The sequence below is a fragment of the Phocoena phocoena genome, chromosome X (assembly GCF_963924675.1).
Source record: "Phocoena phocoena chromosome X, mPhoPho1.1, whole genome shotgun sequence".
NCBI lineage: Eukaryota > Metazoa > Chordata > Mammalia > Artiodactyla > Phocoenidae > Phocoena > Phocoena phocoena.
In genome coordinates, this window is record NC_089240.1 from 88,862,566 (window position 1) to 88,887,467 (window position 24,902).

The 24,902-nt window shown below is 35.7% G+C and overlaps 1 protein-coding gene across 1 annotated transcript in view; it reads left to right on the forward strand.

Annotated features, from left to right (window-relative positions):
• Window positions 1–24,902, forward strand: part of IL1RAPL2 (interleukin 1 receptor accessory protein like 2) — a 561,274-nt gene that overhangs the window by 249,715 nt on the left and 286,657 nt on the right. The window contains exon 6 of the mRNA XM_065900231.1: window positions 14,135–14,209. Coding sequence (XP_065756303.1) covers window positions 14,135–14,209 — 75 coding nt within the window. The remainder of the gene's footprint in view (window positions 1–14,134; window positions 14,210–24,902) is intronic.

The following is a 24,902-nucleotide window of genomic DNA, read 5'->3' on the forward strand; positions in this document are numbered from 1 at the left end:
AAATGCTGGGGACTCTTTAGAAGGAATTTATGTGTTAGGAGGACTAGTATATTTCTAATTATGATTTTGTAGGACTAAATGCTTGTCGAAGTGACAAATTGATCGGGATTGTATTAAGCTTATACTTAGCAAGAACTCTGCAGCCAGACTGCCTAAATTCAAACCTCAGCTCTGTTTCTTACTAGATATGTTACCTTGGGCAGGTCACCTAAATTTTTGATGCCTCAGTATTTTATCTATAAAATAGAGATAATAAAAGTATGTACCTCAATCATACAGTTATTGTAAGCTTTAAGTGAATTAATATCTAAGTCCTTAGAATAGTACCTGACTTATAGTAAGTGCCATATGAGTGTCATATATTATTTTCTAGAAATATAGTTGATGATTCTTCTCCCTTTTCTTTAGTAAATGTAGCCTTTCATTGCAGTTAGATAAATTTATACTAGACATAAAGTAGAATGGTATGGTGACAAAATATTTTAAAACACTGAACAAGCAAACAAACTGGTCCTGTAGATTTCCTCCTTGGATACTTCTAGGAATGGCAGAAGACAACTATATCTCTGGGATGCATTGTTGGAAGTTGTTATTTAGGAGGACATTTCCCACTTTATAGCTTATATTTTTAGAGTTCTTTTTGAAAACTGCATAGGGCTTTTATATTTTTTATTTCATTTGGTCCTTATACTAACCATACAAACTATACAGGATGATTATCATCCCCATTTTGAAGATGGGGAAACTAAGCAACTGAAAAGTTATCTGAATTGTCCAAGGTCACACAGTATATTATTAGCAGTCTGGATTAGAACTCAGGTCTCTGAAATTTCAGGCCAGGGCTTAAACAATATACCTCATGCAGAGTGAACTTCTTTTAGTCTATCCATTCTGTGGAAGACATTTCATTAAGCTGATGAAGTGGCTTCTATTATTGTGCCAATAATTTGCCTACCTGTTTTGCAGCAAAATGGATATCAGCCTGAAACTCCAACCAACCAGCTCAATTTCCTTTTCATTTTGCATGGGTAGTAGGAGTCAGTAAAATCACTGACTTAGGTTCAGTGTATTATCCACATAGATACTATTGAAACACACCTGCCAGCTCATCTATTTCCTACACAATATTATAGATATTTTTAAGCTTGTAAAGAAAAATCCAATCCCCTTACCAAGGCAGAAGCTGGCCGTGTGAGTTTTAGATCTGGATCTCTATACACAAGTACTGTGATTGCTCAAGGTATTGGAAAATGGGATTGTTAAAATGAGTGCAAATTGCTTTGGTGATCCTGTTGCTCTGTCTCTACCCTACTCCCACTTCTTCCCTTCAGTACCCTACCCTTGTCCTTTCAACCTTTCTCTCATTGCCATACCTATTCTCAGTCATGCATTACATTGGGTTCTCTCCCTAGAAGTAGATACGGCTCAGTGTTTTCTTTAATTGGCCAATTAATAATAATTGCTACCATTGATTGAGAACTATGAGCCAGTTCTCTACTTTGCACTTCAGAAGCATCACCTCATTTAATCCTCATAACAATCCTAAAGAGTGGGTACAGTTACCATCCACAGTTATTCATTAAGGAAATGGAATCCTGGAGGAATTAAGAAATGTGATCAAGGTCACACAGTAGGTGGCAGGTCCAGATTCAAACTCAGGTATTCTTAACCCAGAGTCTGTGCTTTAAACAGCAATATTATAGGGTTTATGACCTAGATAGTGGGTGGCAGATGTTTTTGAAAGTTGGAAGAGGCTTTCCTTTTAAAATCATAACATATAAGCAGCCATCTGCTCTGAATTAGAATGAGATCAGCCCAGTGCTGATGAACATCACAGACATTTCCAAGGTCTGGATACACATAAGACAGGCAAGGATGAGGAGCTTTTGCTGTCCCAGGAACTAAAATTCTCTCTTCAAGAAATGGACAGCGCTTTTTTCTTCTTTAAGGATCTCTGAGACTAAATGGCTATATGCTAGTGAGCTCCAGCTGTCAGGCTCAGGCTGAAGCATTCAGACAAAGATCCTGAAGGCCCCGGTTTTGGTTAGACATGTCAGTAACTTAGCAGGCTAAAAGCAGAGCAGTAGACACTGAGTCACCTAATACAGCAAGATCTGTCTGCAGTGTTGTAACAGGTTGATAACCCCAGTTAACCACCGCTACAGAAGAAAGTTCCTTGAAAAGCCTTTTGTTCTCTCACAAATGACCTGACCACTTCTTGACTAAAGACACTATTGGAGAAAGTGTGTGTTTGCTGTAGAAATATCCAGTGACACCAGATCAATATGGCATAAGGCCAGAGCAGCCTTGAGCACCTGGGTTTCATTTGTACTGGAATGTTCCGAAGTGAAGCATTAGTCCAGATCAGTGGATGAAGGGGTGGGGAGGGGGTACATGCAGACCCTCAGGTGGATTAACCCACACTTGGAAGCTGCTTCATTTCAACCAGTATGAAGAAGACTGTAATGTGGAGTGCCAGAGAGTGACTATCCTGTCATAACATTAGCCTGCCTTATGGTAATGAAAGGCTTCTTATTCAGAGATGCATATTCTCCTTCTGAGCATTGAGTCCAATCTCTTGACAAAATTATATCAGGAGATGAATGATACTGACAGCTGAGGAAGTGCTTATCCTATCAGAAAATATGGGTCTATCGTTAAAGTTCTACAGTTAGAGGGGAAGTTTATGAGGTTGATTAAAAATATCAAGGCATTCTGTTCTGGGATACTTGGATCCTACTTTGAAAAATTTCTGAGATTTCATATCTCAGTTTCTGAAGACAGCAATCCTTGCCCTACTAGCCACTCAGTTGGATTTAATGAGATAATGATTGAAAAGGGAAAGTGCTTTGTAAATTCGGTTTTTCCTTCTCTTGTCTTCAATTTTTCTGCATTCAAAAATTGTGTCTTGAAATCACTCAGCTTATATTTTCTCCTTGGAACTGAGAACAATCATAATTGGCTTCATTTGAAAATCAATTTCAACATCATACATCATCAACTTATATTTGATTAATTACAGTAGTGCTCATCAGTGTTTATGAAGACAGGGAACAAGCTTGGAAACTTCCCAGAGTGCTGCCATCATGTGGGAAATCAATCAAGATTTCGAAGGCCAGGTTCTGACTTCAGTGATGAAAATGGAAAGCAAAATGATTTTATTTTCAGATATATTTGTAGCAGGATAGAGTTGATTTGAAATACTATGACATATTCATCCTAGAGAGTTTTAGGGGGAAAGATCCCAGCTTTAATGTCAGATAGTTGTAGATTTGGGTAACATTTCTGCCACTTTTGCTAGCTGGTTATGCTACCCAACCTCTCTGAACCTTAATTTCCTCAACAATAAAACAGGATTTATAGTAGTGCTCACCTTATAGGAATGTTGTGAGGCTTAAATGAAACTAGGAGACTACAGAATAGGAGTAAGGGAATTGGATTTAAAATCCTGGTTCTGTCCCTTAGTAGCAGGGTATCCTTAGGTGAGTAAATTAAGTTTTCTGAACCTCAGTTTCCTCATCTGCAAAGTCAAAATAATACCCTGCAATTTATAGTGTTTTTGATGACCATGCATTTGACTTGCTTTCATGCAAACAAATGGGTTAATCATGATCATGAAAAATTTTCTGGAAATGCACAGCTGACATGAAGGGATAATGCCCTGTGATTGATACCAGCTGTTTTTTTTCAACTTCAGACCCCAAAGTCAGTCTTTATGTTAGAAAAGTTCTCCACTTAGGAGGACAATTTATTCCTGAGTTCTAAATATCACATCATGTTTAATGTCCACCAAAAGATTATTCTGTGAATTAGAAAATTATTCTTGGCATGAAATTTTGATTCTAAAGCAATTCCTTATTTAATGTCTACAGTTGTAGTCCTCATTAGGGACTATAAGCACATCCAAATGGATAAAATTGCTTAAGTGATATTCTGCTTTTTCTTATTCTTTTGCATTACAAAACATTATATTGGTAGGCTATGGATGCCTAATCAGTTCAGTACTTGTAAATAAATAAATCATTAAGCTGAAAACAGAAGTATCAATACAAGCCCAATCTACTCAAATAATTAATTGTCTGGATGGACTTCTGTTTGAAAACAAAGATTATGTCCCTGTTCACAAACTGATTTGGCTGAAATGAGACCAGTAAATAAAACTTTATTTCATTAAAATACAGTGCATGCAATAATGTATGTTGTTGTTCCATATGACAGCCAAGAAGTCATATCCTTCTATAAATTCCATTTGTATTTTATTTGATTACCCGTTGTGGCATTTTAGTAGGCAGGATAATGGCCCCCCAAAGATGTCCACATCTTAATCTCTTAGGAATCTGTTAGGTTATATAGCAAAGGCAAATTAACGTTGCAAATGGATTTGCGATTGCTAATCATGTGACTATAAAATACGGAAATTAATCTTAATTATCCAAATGAGCCCAATAGAATCACAAGCGTTGTTAAAAGTAGAAGAGGGAGGCAGAAGAGAAGGTTGGTATGATGTAATGTGGGAAGGACTCAACCTATTGATACCATTGCTGGCTTTGTAGATGGAAGAAGACCAAGCACCAAAGAATGTGGGCAGCCTCTATAAGCTGGGAAAGGAAAGGAAATAAATTGTCCCCTAGGGCCTCAGAAAAGGACACAGCTTTGCCAGCACCTTAATTTTAGTCCAGTAAGATCCACATCAGAATTCTGACGTCTTAAACTATAAAATAATAATAAATGTGTTGTTTTAAACCACAAAGTTTGTGGTAACTTGTTATAATAGCAAGAAAAACTAAAATAGACAATTTCCTCTTTTTGTCAGCCATTTGTACATGCCTATCTCTCATACTAGATTAACCCTTTTTATATGACTCCACATATTGTTCAAATTTGTGCTTTACATCCCCAACTCCAGCACAGGCACATACACTATTTATTACAGTAACTTTCTATAATAGAACTATAAACATTTGTTAACTGATTGAAAGAATGAATGACACCAGATAATCCAAATTGAATTTTCATCCCACTCTTTGACTTGTAGAATTGTATAGATACAGTAAAAGGTATTCAGTCAATTCATCCCCAAACTCCACTAATTAAATAAGTATTTTCTGAGATGTTTATATGGAAACAGGATATGTTTTGAATAAAAGAAACAGAGTCTTAAATCAAAAAACAAGGAAGAGGGGTAACGGTATAGAGTAGTGTCTATGAGCTCAGACTCAAGAGCCAAATAGACTTAGGCTGATTCCTGGACCCATAATGTATTTATCAGCAATATGACTTTAGGCAAGTCACTTAATCTCACTGAGCCTCAATTGTCTCATCTGTCAAATGTTGATAATGTTAGGACCTACTCCATGTATTGTCGTGAGGATTTAATGATGGAATGAATGTAAAAGAGCTTGGCGTGGAATGCATGCTTAGTCAATGTTAGCCATGGTGCAGCTGCAAGGATATTCAGGAAACATGGGTTTTAGTCTTCTGTTTGATCACTAATTTGTGATATGATATTCAGAAAATCCTTTCATTTTCTACCTTTCAGTTTCTTCGTCTTTCAAAATAGCCAGATGAATTAGACAAATAAGAGCCTGTCTAGCTCTAAAATTATCCATCCCAGAGTATCTTATTATATTCTTAAGCATAACTATCAGGACCAAATTTCTAGAATCTGACAGATCAGTAACCACAGAAGCCAATGAGGATCTTGATGCAAGTTGAAAATTGATCTATCTTATAAAGATACACAATGGAATACAATTTAGCTGTGAGAAAGAAGGAAATCCTGCCATTTGTGCCACCATAGATGGACCTGGAGGGCACTGTGCTAAGTGGAATAATTCAGACAAGAAAAATACTGCATGATATCACTTATACATGGAATCTAAAAAAGCTGAACTCATAGAAACAGAGACTGGTATGGTGGTTACCAGGGGCTGGAAGGTGGGAAAAATAAGGCAATGTTGGTCAAAGAGTACAAACTTCTTGTTGGAAGATGAATAAGTTCTAGGGATCTAATACACAGCATGGTGATTATAATGAACATTACTGTTGTATATACTTGAAAGCTGCTAAGAGAGTAGACCTTAAATGTTCTCACCACAAAAAAGAAATTATAATTATGTGACCTGATGGAGGTATTACTTAGCTATATGGTGGTAATTGTATTGCAATATATGTGTGTCAAATCAATAGATTGTATACCGTAAACTTACACAATGTTATATGTCAATTATATTTCAATAAAGCTGAAAAAAATTAAAACTGATCTATCTTCTATGTGTAATCTCTCATTGTTTTAGCATAAACTATATCCCAAGTTCTGTGCAGAACTCAGAAGTACACTATCTCAGGTAATTTATTTGATAGTAACCACATTTGGAATGTGTTAGACATCAACATTTAAGTGCCCAGAGAGTACTATTTCAAAGAGAGAAGGCAAAAATCTTTCTTGAGGGGGAAAAGGCAAAAGAGAAGAAAAAGCATGTTCTGTGAAGAGAAAAAAAAAAAAAAACTACCATCACAACCTCTGTTTAAGTTTCCATTTCCCCCAAGGTTGTTTTCTTTTCAAGTTTGAAGAAGTTGTTTTATGTCTGGGTGGATTTGTGCTGAATAAACATTGTTCTCTCCAGAGAAGAGCCCTGTGTTAAATGGCATCAAGAAGAAATTGCCCTGCCTTTATGCTCAAGTTTTCCCAAAGCTCATGCATTGCTCAAAACTCAAATATTAGTGGAAATAAATACGGAATCTAGAGGAAAGGGCACCTCAGGGCAACTTCACAGCACCCCTGAGCATTCAGGACCCTCAAGGCACATCCATTGAATTGCAAGGCAGCACAGGATCTTTGAGCCAGATGCCCAGAGCAGTTGCTAACAAGATCCTGAGCTGTGCAGGGGCAATGGCCTGGTAGGTTGCCCAGCACTTCCCTGGCAGCTTAGCATCTGCCTGTTAAAGGATCACCTATTGATTCAAAGAAAATACCTGACTTTATGTTTTAAATAAAGACAAATACTTGGAATAGCTTTAAATTATGGTAGGAGTATTTTAATTCAACTAGAATGTGTTTGTATTAAAAAGCAATTTAATCCTATGAATATGACCTCCTGTCTGTTTGACTCCGTGGTTCTCAATAATTTTATCTTTCAAATACACACATGAGGAACATGAGCCACCACCATCAATAATAGTGACTTACTAAAGGAAATTATTCTTAGTCAGTAGTAGGGAGGTGTGGGAGACACATATCTAAATATCCAAAGGTTGAGCCACCAGTGGTTTAAAACAAATCTCCAAATGACTCTTGGAATCACTGGCTTGATTTTTTTTTCTGACCCCATCTCAGCCTTTCTACTATAGTTGGAACACCTAGAGAATACATATTCTTTTTGGATGGAATTAATGGACAACATATGTCAGTCTACCCCTCCTGTTTTATTTATTTATTTACTTATTTATTTGAATTTTATTTTATTGGTTTTTTTTACACAGCAGGTTCTTATTAGTTGGGATTGGGATTGACATATATACACTAATATGTATAAAATGCATAACTAATAAGAGCCCCTCCTATTTTAAATGAGGTAGGTATATTAGAGTTTTCGTGGAGAAAATATTTTTAAAAAATTAATTGCTATAGTGCTTAGTTGATGGAGGTAGTAACAGGCTGAAGTGAAAACAAGTGAAACACTGATGTATTTTTAAATTTAAACTATGCTGGGCTCTCTTTCCTAAGATATGTTAAGAAGTGGAGAAATCACTCATAATAATGCTGGTTGGAATCTTGAGGAAAATAACTGTATCTGTCTTCATTAACTTCCACTGAAGCCCACCCTGTCTGTTGACCAACACCAATATGAAGACAGGAGTAAAGAGAAGGGTCCTGGGGCCAATTATATGCCTGCTGTTTAACCCCCTACTAAGGAATAAAGCCTGCCCTTCCTCATTTCCAGACAATCCCTCAAAAGCAGCTAGCCTTAGGAGAGGAGATTCAGGTACCTTAAGTTCATTCTAAGGTTTAAATTGCAGAGATTTCTTTGCAGCGAGTTTTGATTAGAGAGACACAACACTGGGTGTCTAAAAGCAGGCTGGATAAGAAACTCCTCTGAAGTAAGGTACACAAAATGAGGAAGCTTAGGGCAAAGGAGACACATTATATCTAAGACTGATCCTGTTTGGGTTAATAAGTTTGGAGGATTAAAGATAGTATTAAATAATCATATTTATTGTATATTTTTTCCTGAATGATCACCTAAATTAGGGAATTCTCAGCTTAGTAATCCTAGAAATGAAATATTCACAGTATATGGGACTTTATATTCACTAAGTAGCTAGTAAAATATGTGCCTCATAATTCAGAATTAGGAAGTCTCTAATGTTAATTCAGAAAGAGATATTCCTTTCCAAGAAATAATAATGCTTATGATGTTTCCAGAACTCAGCAATTTCTGGATTCATTCTGTGTTCAATTTACGAAATCTTGAAACTAGTTGACTACTTTGGCTAGACTTGGATAATCTCCCTTCATGATTACAGGAAACCTTTAAGGATATTAACAAGATCCTTGACTCTCCCTAGATCTAATTTGTTTAGTAAGGACCTCCATTTTCTTTTCCCATGTGAAGACTATTCCCAAGTCTTTTTTCTGAAGATCTTTGGTTCCCTCAGAACATCAGAGAACCTAGGTTTCCTGCAGGGCAGTGGTTCTCAACCTGGGGTGATTTTGCTCCCCAGGGGCATGTGCCAATATCTGGACATATTTTGGGGTTTTACAACTGGGGGAAGGTGCTACTAGATTTAGTGGGTAGAGGCCAGGGATGCTGTTAAACATCCTATAATGCACAAGACAGCCACCTACAAGAGAGAATTATCTGGCACTGAAAATTAATATTGCTGAGGTTGTGAAAGCCTGCTTTAGGGAGATTCTTGTTTTCCTCAGTGTGTGCATGCAGTCTTAGCGAGGGCTGGAGTTAAAAACTTATCCATTCATCCTCTCCTGGGATTTTGAATCTTGATCAAAGTGACACAAGGACAGAAAACAAGTTACAACACAATAAAACAAAACAAATTAAACACACACACACACAAACCAGTTGGAGTGAATTCAGTCCTGTGATGGGATCAAGATGAAATTGTTGTGCAGTCCCTTTTGCCTGTACATCTAGACCTAGCCTGGTTTCTTTCCTGTATCTAAACTTAGTTCCCCAGACATCCTGTCCATCATTGAGACATCCTTCTGATAAATTCCCTTTTTGCTTAAATTAGCAAGAGTGTGTTTCTCTTCCTTGTAACCTAAGAACCTTATTGGAGGCACCCATTTTTAGAGAAAGAATACAATGGGAAAATAATTTGAAGATTGTGTTTATTTGTTCCACAGTGTCAGACACTACCTTGATTGTTGGGTTATGTGAGACATGATTCTTGTCATCTAGGAACTTCAAAATCTAGTTAGGGAGACTAGATATACCCATATAAGGTGAAGTTTAATTCGTTTTCAAAGAAATGTATGCTGTGAACCAACTGAGTGGTTCAAAGAAATAGTAAATGCTTTAGGGTTTCAGAGACAGGAAAGGTTTGTTTGGGCTTTTATTAGGGAAGGTTTTCTGGAGGATGTTGGACTTAAACTGACTTTTGGAAGATAGATAGGACTTGGGATGGCAAAAAGGAAGGGGAAGGTCTTAGACACTGTGGGCACGGTGAGATCAGACATTACGCATTTCAGATCCCTCTTTTACAAGCTCCTTGACTTTGGGAAAGTTATTTGTAAAATGTAATATAAAATGCCTTAGAACAGGGCCTAGCACACAGCAGATACTAAATAAATGATAACTATGGTAACTATTATTATTTGTCTCTAAGCTTAGGGAAAGTGTTTAAGCCAAGATGCAGAGTTGGAAATTAATGCAATGTCTAAATAAGGAAAGTAACTTGGCCAAACAAAGCACAGATAAAGTAGAAGAGTGGGTAAGAAGACAGGAAGGGTTTTTCTAAGGCTATATCATGACTGCCTTTATGTTTACACCTGACAGGTTCAGATTTTATCCTCTTGTAAATGTAGGGGTCATTGGGAGATTTTGTATGGTTAAATGTTGTGGTGAAAATAATGATTTTGGAATGTGATTTCAGTGCTGATACATTGAATAGATTTGGAGAGATCCATTTCATTGACCTTAACATACACATTTCATAATGTCTTCATTCCTAGAAATTAAATAGCTACTTTGTGATCCTACTGGGTTCGTACACTTAGTGTCCTTTGCATCAAGCTGTCCTTCTACTCCCTTCCACTTGGCTTGCTAGCAAGTCTAATTAAAGAGACAAATCAACAAAAGAGGACAATGAAACTTGTAATAACTGTATGTAACACTTAGGCAATATAGTCACATAAATTGATTTATTCAAACAGTTAATTCTACTGATTTCTTATACTAAGTTCATAGAAATTTGCCAATCATTTCAGCCAAATAAATTGATCTGGTTATATAGCTAGACACACCTTTGCCTGCAATAGAAAAGAAAGAGCTAATTTGGACATTCTCAGGAAAGTTAGTGTTGAACATATAAAACCTAGCTTTGGGAAGAAGCAGGCAGTAACAGTCATAGCTACACTAGCACATTAAGACTAATACCATGGTATACTCAGTAGAGCAATTATAGTTAAGGATAATTAAACATAAGCAGCTACAGAGGGAAATGCAGGGAGGAATTGTGGACTGAAATGTTAGTACCAAACTGCATCCCTTGCTCCCAATCTTTCAATCAAAGCATGAAGCTTGAGCAGAAAATTGAAAGACTAGCTCAGACCCCAGTTAATCCCTCTAGGGGTCCAGGATAAGTTTTCTAATAAAATTGTAAATCCCCACTGTGTTGTTCATGGGATCTAGTATTGACAGTTCTCCCCTTCATTTCCCAAACAATAACTGTGATTTTCAGATGAGATTTTTTTAAAAAGAAGAAAAATGAAATGAGCTTGCCTACTTATGGCAGCATGTGCTCTAGCTAATCTGCAAATGCTATAATTATGCTGGGCGCTGATAGATTTGTCTCTGGGCTGGTGGTCAGGATCCAGATGAACTGCTGCAGTTCCTGCTTTATCATCACAAACGTTTTGCACTTCTTGGCAATTCCCAGGCCTAGACATGATATTGGAATTTAATGAGGTTCCACGCCCATACATCCCACTGGGATGCATTAGGATAAGTGTAAGTTCATCTCCTTTCATTCATGAGTTTAGGGAAAAAAACGTATGTGCATGGAATGTTCTACAGAAACTGTGTTTCAGCTGGCTGTTTGCCACAAAGCCACTCCCACTGGCCTGGGAAACTTAGCTTAATTAGTTTGTAGTCAAAGAGACTAAAACCATTGATTCAGTACTGAGCATTTTTACCTGTTCTGCCTACAACTTATATCTATCTTCCTATCCATTCTGCATATAGGGGCTTTTGGTCACAAGGGGGCACCAAATGAGACAATGCAAGCTTCATTTAGCTTCATCTCTAAGGTGGCCATAATTGTAACCATCTTCCTTACCTTCCAAGGTCATTGTGTAGATCACATGAACTAATGTATCTGAAAGCACCTTAAAAATTATGAACCACCTGTAAATGTAAGGCACTTAAAATTATTATTAATATTAATAAATTTTAGTAATTGACATTTAACAATAATAAAATCAGAGTAAGTATATCCATAGTCCATGGCAGGAAGTAAGGATAGGGGGCAACAATGACTCTAGATTCATATCCTGATGAAAGTAAAACAAGATATTCATCTTTGAGCATTAAATACATTACCTACAGTTACTTCCCACCTACCACATCCCAATTAATACATTTGCAGGCAAGACATATTTGAAAATAATACTAAGAACAGTTTCCAGCAATCTAAGTGTCAATAATCTGGATGTGTAAGGCAAATTGACAATAATTATGCCAAGTAACCAAAATAATTCTTTTATAAATAAAATGTAGGTGGCTGGAATTTTAAAATTTTTATTCATGTTTTGAATACACAGTATATGAATGTTGTTCAAAATGTATAACAGGAAAAATAAAATGTATAACAGGTATACAGTGAAAATTAAATCTTCCTCTGCTGGCCAGTACCTCCCTAACCCAACCTCACCCACCACTATTCCCCAATCACCTAGCTCATCTCCTCAAAGGAAATCACTGTTATGAGTTTCACATGTATCCATTCAGAAATATTCCACACTTGTACAAATATATATATGCACAGCATGTGTGCGTGCACACACACACACACACACATGTATATTTTTTACACAAAGGATAGTATACTGTGCACACTGTTTGGAACATTGCTTTTTCATTGAATAGTATATCTTAGAGATATTTCATAATAGACATACAGATTTACCTAATTCTTTTAAGTAGATGTATTGTAATATATAATTATATGGAAGTAACATAATATTATTTAACCAGCCTCTTACTGATGGATATTTTGGTAGTTCTCAATATTTTCCTATTCCAAATGATAGCAAACAACAAAACTGAACATCTGTTGTGACTGGATTTTGAATACAAATATTTAAATTTTGTTTAAAAGCATATCCTTTATATTTCAAATAATATTTAAATATTGATATAAGGTTATTAAGAGTAACTTAAATATTGAAGAAATGAAGACTATAGATATTGTATTTGTGTGTTTGCCTGTATTATGCCAAAATTAGCTTAGTTGGAAAAATATATCATTCAATTCCATAAGGACAAGATGCATTACAGGCCATCAAAAAGATTTGTTGGAAAATGAGAACAAGTCACTAAAATATTTCCTTAGCAGTTTGGATATCAGGAAGATAAAGCTAATGTTATGTAAAGCTCTTTCCTGGTGCATTTTTTGTTATCAACAATTATTTTGGAAATATCACCAAATTTGTATATTTCCCTAACTTTTCCTATCATTTGATCAACTTTTGTTTCTCTCTTTCTTTTCTAAATATCTTTGCAAATATGAGATGAACTTCTCTCAGGTCGGCACAGAATTCCTAAACCACTCAATTAACAATGGGTTAATGATTATCTCTTTCATACCCAGCTATATTCTATGTCTCTTGTGAATTACAAAGACTTATAAAACATTTCCCTTTGATAGGTAAGAGTCTAGTTGGATAGTTGAAATAAGGCATAAATACGGGAACAAGTAAGAGGAACTCAGGGTATAAATAATAGCTTCATATAAGTTTTGTCACAAAGCATTTTATGTCTGTGTGTGCCAAGTCCTGACACTTCTTTCTTCTAGGTGCCTCTCTAAGTTCTACCTCTATTCCTCGATTTGTGTTATTAATTTTTCTTGCATTTCTTTTTCCTTACTCTGCCTTTCCAAATCTTCTCCATTCCTTAAGATCTGTGTGGAGACTCATTTCCTTCATAAAACTTTGCCCGACCCTGACAACAAATATTGACCTCTCCTTTCTCCATTCCTTTACCACATATAGCCTTAGAGATGAAATGCTACAATTTTATTTTTACTAAATTGTATTCTTTGTTCATCTCTTTATTTTCATGTGCTAATTCTGTGTTCATAGTCCTAGATTATATATTGAAGGCAAATATAAAGATTTTACTTCTTTTCCCTTAGCACTTAGCATAGGACTTAGTGGACAAAAGATGCTCAATCAGTATTTTTGATCATTTATCCTAATGAGGGTACCAGTGTTTTATCATATTGTTTTAGAGATTGAGGTGGGGAGTGAGGGATGATTCAGAGGTATAGAAGGTTTAGTCCACCATAAATGTCCATTAGGGTTATATTTCATTAAGAATATTTAGTACCACAAAGTGGGTATGAAGATTTAATGTTTATATGATTATACTCTTAAAATCTGTATTTCTTTACACTCACAAGCTTATAAAACCACTCAAAATAGACCATTCGTTTGATCTTGTTGGAAAGTGTAGCTGTCAAAGTGGCATATTCACAGTGAGTCAATGGTGCTCTAAATGTGCTGGGAAGTGGAGATTGTATGGATAGAGTAACAGCTCAAGTAGGAACACTGTCTAATAAATGTTTACGTACTGTCAAGTCTACAAACTTTAAATATCATACGCGATAGAATCTTTCTCATCCTGTAATTTATCTCAATTTTTCCATTACCTTATTTCATTTTCTCTTCTAGCTTTACTCACAGACAAACCTCCCAAGCCATTGTTCCCCATGGAGAATCAGCCAAGTGTTATAGATGTCCAGCTGGGTAAGTCTCCTTCTGGGAATAATAGGTCCTAAACTTCCTCTCTGTTAACAGATGGGGAAAATTGCATGAACCAGGAAAGGTTTATTGCTACTGTTATTACATTCAAATCAATTTGTGTCTGCTCATTTATAACCCTGGAGTTCATTGCAATAGCAGTTTAAGGAAATGAGTTTGTATTTCATCAAGGAATGGTAATACTAAGTGGTTACACTGGGTATTAAGTGTGCTGTAGGACAGAGCTTTTTAACTCTGTGATTGATAGATTCCTGGGTGTCGTGAACTGGTGATTGGTACAGAAAACTTTTCATGCTTGTCAGTCCCAAATTTTTATTTAGAGAGCACTAACTCCTGGAGAACAAGTCCTTTTTTAAAATAAAAGAGCCCCTCAGTACAGACTTTAAAACGACCTGATAATATTATTTCCAATGGCACAATCCAGGGCTATTTAAAACGTATTTTTAGGTTGAGATCCTAAATATTTATGAATTATCTGGAGTAGGAAAAAATAACAAGTTGATTCATGGGTGCTAGTGCCTTTTTACAGATTCAAAGTCACAAGGTGTTGAGCTTCCTGCCACTAAACCTTATGTTTCAAGAAATTTAAGCTTGAAACTCAGAGGTCTGCTAGGGTCTCTTTCAAACCACGGCCTTTACTCTAAACTATATTATTTAACATCTGTGAGCTTTCATCTATCTTGGGTTTTATTCTATTCTTCAGTTCTAATAATTTCTTCAATTCTAAATAAGAGAACTGGGTAAATATGCTGGGAACATATTAGTCGTACTTTGGGCATATGACATTGAAATATGTGACCAGTGGTACCTACCAATTATATAGCTAGGGAAGATGAATTGGCCCCAATATTTCAGTCACTTCGGAAGTTTTTGACTCAACTTTTGATCTTTCCAATCCAACTTGGATTGTTAGAGACTTATTTCTATCTTAAAAATAGGTGAGAGAAAATTACATTCCTAAGAGCTTGTTCATTTTTTAAGAATGAAATATAACACATTATAGTTAATGTAACCTAGCAGTATGAGTACCAGAGTTAAGTATTTTAAAACAAAAAGAAAATAATAAACATGTTGTTAAGAGTGGAATGGTGAATATTTTGTTGATAATGTTGAAGATTAGACTATGGCTGTCTCCCCAGCACTTGTATATTATTTTGCAGAGTCATCACATTTTGTTAAAGCCAAATCTAGATGTGCAGACACGCTCCTTCAGTAAGTTTTATATACTCACATCTTTCCATCCACACTGATATAAAATACCTCAAGGGTACTCTGGTTTGCCAGGGGTTACATGAAGCCATAAGATGATCTTGTATCATTTGTTGAAGATTCAAGTGAATAAGTTATTTCTATATGAAAACATAAACTAAAGAGTAGCAAGCAAAATTCACACAACTATTTCAATTAAAACATGACTAAATTTTGTGTTTGTGGCCCCTAGGGGGATACTTCTTCATTCTCCTCTGCCATTAAGCAAACTTCAACAGAAAAGTTTGAGGAGTGTTGCTCTAAAGGAAGGAGGGAGACCCTTGTAGGGAGTAAATTTCATTCAGATTCACTGGGCATCACACTTGTCTGTTGTATTCAGGACATCTCTAAGATGTGTACTTTTTATAAATATGTATTCCAACATAGGTATGTATACCAAAATAACTCACCAACACCACCCTGTAAAATCATTAAAGTAACTTGCCTCCAATTTACATTAGATGCAAGGCTGAACTTTTCAGTTTTTAGTTTGTTACAGAATTTGGAAACAACTTTATTGACAGAAAAATGGAGACCTGCCCATTTTTCATTCCAGAAAGGCTGTTTCTCCAAGATGCTAAATCGACCATGTAATTCAGAGAAAGAAAAACAAAATCACTTAAACAAGATCTTTGGCATTTCAAGGAGCACATGACTGGTTAATTTTAAGTGATTTTAACTTTTCCACAGATTTATTTAGTACTGTTTATTCACAACTGGAAATTATTTTGTAATTTACTCATGCCTCAATAGTAAGGTGATGTTAGAAGCACTATAAATGCAAGAGAGCGCTTCAGTGTTGGTGGGGGCTCTGCAGTCAGCATGATGAGGGCTTAGAAACGCTAGGCATAAAAATGAGCTAGAGAAAGATAACTGTGGTGATTGGACATCCCTGTCTATATCTTGAAAACTTTTAGAATTAACTAAGATCTCAAAACTTCTAGAAATTATTTTCCTTCATTTTTTAAAGTTTACTTAGCACATGCAGTTTTACACATCCTTAAACTAAAACTAAAATTAGAACTACCCAAAATACAACAATCCAATCTAAATGGCTAAGCACATTACCAAGTTCAGTTTTGTCAAATCCCAATATTTGAAAATTTGGGATAGCATTGTAGTGGATTAAATTTAGCCCCAGATTTTCTCCTATTCCTACCATCTAAACATAGTTTCTCATCCCCCTCCCCTTGAATCTGGTTGGCCTAGGATATACTTGACCAATAGAGTATGGCAGAAATGATATTCTGAGATGTTGGAGGTTGGGTAAAAAGGAATCTTGTAACTTCTCTTTGGATCTCTTGGTCTGGTCTGAAACTACCATGCTGTGAGAAACTCAGGACACATGTAGAAACCCTAGAGGTTGAGATGCCATGTGGAGAAAGAAAGGCCAATAAAACACCAAGGCACCAGACATGTGAGTGTATGAACCCATATTGGAAGTGGATCCTCCAGTCCCAGATGCCCTGACCTATGCCATGTAGTTCAGAGATAAACTACTGAGCTGAACTCTTCTTAGATTTCTGACCCAAAAAGTCATAATCAAACAAAAAAATGGTTATCACTAGTCACTAAGCTAGGTATAGTTGGTTAAACAATAGACACCTGGAACAAACATTAATTAATTTTCTCTAGAACATTTTGAAGTCCATTTTATCCATGAACAAGAGTCTCATGCAGGCATTTTATGCAAAGTTAGAAATATTGTAGGAAATATTTGAGTATCAGCTTCAAGATAGTTTTAGAAAGCATGATCTAGAATTATTATTTATGTGTTTGTTTGAGGGTTGCACTCAGTTATCAGTTCTGCACATTTGTAAAGGCAATCCAGTAAATGAAAATTTTCAGTCCAGATGAACAGTTTTTAATGCATGGAGTTGGCATCAGTACAGATATTTTGTTGTGTCTCTAGAGGAAAATAAACATCTTGACTTTCTCTCTTCTATAGTGTAATCCATTACTCATCCACAAGGTTATAGAAATTTACATATTTTTGCTGACATAGTGATGACAGTTTGGTTGTTGCTAAATTTTGTTCACACTATAATGCTGAAAGAAGATTAATCTTAACAAATAACTATATATATTGAGATGATAAACATGTTCTTAACAAAATAATATTAAAATTACTGCTCTCACAAAGCAAGCCTATTCAGCTAAAGCTGCCTGTGGTAATGTATGAAATATAAAGATAAAAGCAATGTATAAAACACACACACAAATCCAGTTTGGCCCTATTACCTTCCATTTATTTTCTCCCTCTGAAAGTAGAAAAAAATAACACTGCATCACAGTATATTAATTTATATTGTACTTTAATACGAAATTATTAAAGCATCATAGTGATATCTGCCCCACTTGAAATGTATTGATGCTAGGTAGACCCTCTTTTGGATACTGTTTCTCTTATAGAACACAAACGCATGCTTTACAAACTGTTACAGACTCCTAGAAACTTTGAAAAAGCCATGAACAAATGTGGGTGAAAAGATTTGAGATCTGACATTTCATTTCAGTTAATGGTGAATTAGGAAATGTGCCCTGTTCCTCTCATTGATGATGATAACTATTTTCCTGGGAGTTCCTAAGACTTAAACTACCAGTCAGTGTTATGCATAAAATAAATATACCAGGAAGAAATAGAAAACATGAACAGACCAAACACAAGCACTGAAATTGAAACTGTGATTAAAAATCTTCCAACAAACAAAAGCCCAGTACCAGATGGCTTCACAGGCGAATTCTATCAAACACTTAGAGAAGAGGTAACACCGATCCTTCTCAAACTCTTCCAAAATATAGCAGAGGGAGGAACACTCCCAAACTCATTCTACGAGGCCACCATCATCCTAATACCAAAACCAGAAAGAAAGAAAACTACAGGTCAATACAACTGACGAACATAGATGCAAAACCCCTCAAAAAAATACTAGCAAACAGAATTGAATAGCACATTAAAAGGATCATACACCATGATCAAGTGGGGCTTATCCCAGGAATGCAAGGACTCTTCAATATATGCAAATCAATAAAAGTGATAAGCCATATTAACAAATTGAAGGAGAAAAACCATATGATCTTCTCAATAGATGCAGAAAAAGCTTTTGACAAAATTCAACACCCATTTATGATAAAAACCCTCCAGAAAGTAGGCATAGAGGGAACTTACCTCAACATAAAAAAGGCCATATATGACAAACCCACAGCCAACATTGTTCTCACTGGTGAAAAACTGAAACCATTTCCTCTAAGATCAGGAACAAGACAAGGTTGTCCACTCTCACCACTATTATTCAACATAGTTTTGGAAGTTTTAGCCACAGCAATCAGAGAAGAAAAAGAAATAAAAGGAATGCAAACCAGAAAAGGAGAGGTAAAGCTCTCACTGTTTGCAGATGACATGATATTATACATAGAGAATCCTAAAGATGCTACCAGAAAACTACTAGAGCTAAACAATGAATTTGGTAAAATAGCAAGATACAGAATTAGTGCACAGAAATCTCTTGCATTCCTATTCACTAATAATGCAAAATATGAAAGAGAAATTAAGGAAACATTCCCATTTATCATTGCAACAAAAAGAATAAAATAACTAGGAATCAACCTACCTAAGGAGACAAAAGACCTGTATGCAGAAAACTATAAGACACTGATGAAAGAAATCAAAGATGATACAAACAGATGGAGAGATATACCACGTTCTTGGATTGGAAGAATCAACATTGTGAAAATGACTATACTACCCAAAGCAATCTGCAGATTCAGTGCAATCCCTATTAAACTGTTAATAGCATTTTTCACAGAACTAGACCAAATAATTTTACAATTTGTATGGAAACACAAAGGATCCTGAATAGCCAAAGCAATCTTGAGAAAGAAAAACGGAGCTGGAGGAATCAGGCTCCCTGACTTCAGACTATACTACAAAGCTACAGTCATCAAGATGGTATGGTACTGGCACAAAAACAGAAATACACATCAGTGGGACAGGATAGGAAGCCCAAAGGTAAACCCATGCACATATGGTCACCTTATCTTTGACAAAGGAGGCAAGAATGTACAATGGAGAAAAGACAGCCTCTTTAATATGTGGTGCTGGGAAAATTGGACAGCTACATGTAAAAGAATGAAATTAGAAAGCTTCCTAACACCATACACAAAAATAAACTCAAAATGGATTAAAGACCTAAATGTAAGGCCAGACACTATAAAACTCTTAGAGGAAAACATAGGCAGAACACACTATGACATAAATCACAGCAAGATCCTTTTTATCCACCTCCTAGAGAAATGGAAATAAAAACAAAAATAAACAAATGGGACCTAATGAACCTTAAAAGCTTTTGCACAGTGAACGAAAACATAAACAAGAGGGAAAGACAACCCTCAGAATGGGAGAAAATATTTGCAAATGAAGAAACTGACAGAGAATTAATCTCCAAAATAGACAAACAGCTAACGCAGTTCAATATCAAAAAAACAAACAACGCAATCCAAAAATGGGTGGAAGACCTAAATAGACATTTCTCCACAGAAGATATACAGATTGCCAACAAACACATGAAAGGATGATCAACGTCACTAATCTTTAGAAAAATACAAATCAAAACTACAATGAGATATCAGCTCACACTGGTCAGAATGGCTATCATCAGAAAATCTACTAACAATAAATGCTGGAGAGGGTGTGGAGAAAAGGGAACCCTCTTGCACTGCTGGTGGGAATGTAAATTGATACAGCCACTATGGAGAAGAGTATGGAAGTTCCTTAAAAAACTAAAAATAGAACTACCATATGGCCCAGCAATCCCACTAGTGGACATATACCCTGAGAAAACCATAATTCAGAAGGAGACATGTACCACAATATTCATTGCAGCACTATCTACAATAGCCAGGACATGGAAGCAACCTACGTGACCATCATCAGATGAATGGATAAAGAAGATGTGTCACATATATACAATGGAATATTGCTCAGCCATAAAAAGCAACAAAATTGAGTGAGGGAGAGGCATGGACATATATACACTACCAAACGTAAGGTAGGTAGCTAGTGGGAAGCAGCCGCATAGCACAGGGAGATCAGCTCGGTGCTTTGTGACCACCTAGAGGGGTGGGATAGGGAGGGTTGGAGGGAGGGAAACGCAAGAGGGAAGAGATATGGGAACATATGTATATGTATAACTGATTCACTTTGTTACAAAGCAGAAACTAACACACCATTGTAAAGCAATTATACGTCAATAAAGATGTAAAAAAAAATTGAGTTATTTGTAGTGAGGTGGATGGACCTAGAGTCTGTCATACAGAGTGAAGTAAGTCAGAAAGAGAAAAACAAATACAGTATGCTAACACATATATATGGAATAAAGAAAAAGCTTTTGATGGACCTAGGAGCAGGACAGGAATAAAGACACAGACGTATACAATGGACTTGAGGACACGGGGTGGGGAGAAGAAGCTGTGACGAAGTGAGAGAGTAGCATTGACATATATACACTGCCGAATGTAAAATAGATAACTAGTGGGAAGCAGCTACATTGCACAGGGAGATCATCTCCATGCTTTGTGACCACGTAGAGGGATGGGATAGGGAGGTTGAGAGGGAGGCTCAAGAGGGAGGGGATATGGGAATATACATATACATATAGCTGATTCACTTTGTTTTACAGCAGAAACTAACACAACACTGTAAAGGAATTATACTCCAATAAAGATGTAAAAAAAAAATAGAATAGTTTTGAGGATTGTGGCAAGTGAAAGCAATTTCAGGCAAATGTAAATGGATTACCAAAGGTGGATTTAGAATAAGTGTCTTCAAACTTTTTGTAAAAGCCTAGATAGTAAATATTTTAGGCTTTGTGTGCTATATGTTCTTCACTATAAGTATCATGTAGTGTGAAAGTAGCATAGATATTTATATGAGCATGACTGAGTCCTCATAAAACTTTATTTATGAGAACTAGGATTTCAATGTTCCATACATAATTTTCATATGTCATGAAATATTATTCTTCCTTCAATTTGTTTGCAACTATTTGAAAAATGTAAAAATCATAGCATGTGGACCATACCAAAACAGAAGTTGGGCCCGCTGTGTCCCCAGGGCTGCAGCTTGCTGGTCCCTGGTGTAGAAGCAAAAAAGTACTAGGCGCCTCAGATGCTGAACATCAACTTCATGTTGAGTAAAAGTGTTTACTCACTAATTGTTAATATGGTTATTTACATTACCCTGAGGATTTTAAATGAAAATAATTCTTGTGGGTAACCTTGGATCATTATGCTCATGACGACCAAAAGATATTTGCTAAAGTATGCAAAATAGTAAATTGCAACTTGCTGGTGCTGTTTCCTATGTTGATTCTAAAAATTAAGCAAAGGCTATTGTTTTGATAATAAACCTCAGGGTATAGAAAAAATAAGTATAAACACTGTTTATTTTCTTTTTCTGTGTTAAAGAGTCAAAAAGAAGGCCTGTGGGCCTCAGTCATATAAGAAAAACTCAGACCAGTGGAATAGTCCCAAGCTAATTGAATACCAGATGAATCTGATCCAGTATGAAAGAGTCTCTTTATTTCTCTTCTATTCTCATTCAGAATTTGTTTTATTTTTATAGGCTGTTTAAATTCATACTTAATGACTGTGTTATGTGCTACTGGCTCAAAAACTTTCTCTGTGTGTATAAGGAGTTTTAATCTTCATCAGAAATCAATGTCACCATCAGTTTCTACTTAAAATTATATTAGGTCCCCTAAGAGACCACTGTATACTACAAGAGAATAAGGGAAAATATAATATTTAATGCAATACTCAGGACTACAAGGCAAAAAAATAACTAATTGAACCCTAATTTAGGAAATTAGCTGTTTAGCCAAATCAATTTTATTTTTAAACTCAATATACATAGAAACATTTTTTGCATTCTTAGTTGATGCCAAACACTGTGTTAGAACCTGGGGATATAGAGGTTAACAAAATGAGGGCCTTAGCCTTAAGATGTTTCTCAGTCTAGTGGGGAAGAGAGATGTGTAAGCAGAATTACAATGCAATATAACGGCCAAAACAGAGATAACGGCCAAAACAGAGATGTGAAAAGGGAGAGTGACATTTTTGTGGCAAGACCTCATAAATTAACAGTTCTATACTCTTTGACTTTCACTCAATATAATGACAAATCTCTGTAACCTCAATCCAAGTGTTAAATTTATTTGAAAGTAATTAAAAATTGCCAAGATATAACCTTTTATAATAATAAATTATCTACCATTTCTTCAATATGGTAAATACTAAAAATGGAAACTTATGATATCCCTGAGTCTCTTCAGTTTAGCAAAATTAGCCAACTATTTCTAAAGTTGTCATAGAACAAATAATCCAAAGCAGGTCACCAACAAATTGAGCTAAAATGTCAAGCCATAATTAATATCAATATAAATAGCAATACATGATTATTCCATAAGCTCGAATCATGTATGTGTCGTGTATATAATGGTGGTAGCAAGGGATTTCTTTAATTATTTTTGGTTTTGTATACTCCTCCTATGCTTTTAACTTCAAATAACTCCTTAAAACCTTCATTTAATTTAATCTTGAATAAGTGAAGACTTTGGAGAGGAAGAAGAAAGGTATCATGAGTTCACTCAGCATTCTTGGCACACATAATTGGAGCTGGTTCATGGCAGCATTCACTGTCCCTTGTAGATATTCTAGGGTTAGTGAGCTGTTTCCAAAAGATCTATTTTTTGCAGGATAACATGTACAAGCTTAGCCTGGGGCTACACCGAACTGCAAACTATTCTATTCCCCAGATTGTACAACGTGTGCATTATTTACAGCTTTGGAAATTCTGAGCCAAGCCTTTTCCCTAAGAGTTGGCTGCCATGTTAATGCTTGAGATTGAATCTGGTTTACTTACTTTGTCTAAGTTTGTATAACTTAATAGCACAGGGAGATCAGCTCGGTGCTTTGTGACCGCCTGGAGGGGTGGGATAGGGAGGGGGGGAGGGAGGGAGACGCAAGAGGGAAGAGATATAGGAACATATGTATATGTATAACTGATTCACTTTGTTATAAAGCAGAAACTAACACACCATTGTAAAGCAATTATACTCCAAAAAAGATGTAAAAAAAAATCATACTTGTTTTGAGGCACTTGACAATGAAAAGAAAAAAGTTAACACTTAAGATTTATCTGTAATGTAGTGAGTTAATTATGAACATCTTAGGAATAACATGATTGTTGACCAGACCTCTATTCCATATATTGCTATTTGGGGGCATTGCTGAAGTTTATGGCTCATTGAGATAATTAATATAAGCTTGAGGGTGTTTCATCACACTTTCACTAATGCCAATACAATGATTTTATACATATCAAAACAAAATTTGAGAATTTACTATGTATAGACACTGCAATAGGCATGTGTACATACACTGTCTTATTTATTCCTCACAAGAGCCCAAAGTAGTAGTAGGTACTGTTGAACCATTTTGCAGATGAGGAAACTTGGCCTCAGACAGATGAAATAATTTTCCTGAGGTTACATATTTAGTAAGTGGTAAAAATGGGATTTCGATCAGATTTGTCTGACTCCAAAGTTTGTGTTATTTTTATTGCAGCATACTGAGTATGGTAACTTTATCTAGGCCCAAAATTATATCCTCAAAAAACCTATCAGGCCAATAGAGACATTTTAATAATAATAACAACAACAATAATAATTGTATTATATGTATTATAACTACATGTGAAATAGTATTTAGCAATAGCTCTACTAGTAATAATTATTATTGTTATAATAATATTTAGTATGATTATTTAATAATAGCTCTACTACTACTACTAGTTTTTATTGCCAGTAGTAGTTGTTGCAGTGGTAGTAGTAGTAGCAGTAATGATAGTAGAGCTATCATTTATTGCTTGCTTACCACGTACTGACACTATATTAATACTTTATATGAGCTATCTCATTTAATCCTCCCAATGACTTTGTGGGATGGATGCAACTATTTGTCCCATTTTTAAGAGAATCATTAAGATATTATTCATACACCATACAACTGATCTACTTAAATCATACATTTCAATTATTCCTAATATATTCAAAATTGGGCAACCCTCACCACAATCAATTTCAGAACATTTCAACATCCCCAAAAGAAACTCCAAACCCATTAGCAGTCACTTCTCAGTCCCGCACCTTCACCCCCACCACCATCTCTATGCAACCGCTAATCAATTTTCTTTGTCTATAAATTTGCCTATTCTGGACATTTAATATAAATGAAATCATACAACATGTGATCTTTTGTGATTGGCTTCTTATACTTAGTATATTGTGCTCAAGGTTCAAACATGTTGTAGCTTATATAAGTACTTCATCCCTTTTTAACTGCCAAATAATATTCCATTGTATGGATATAC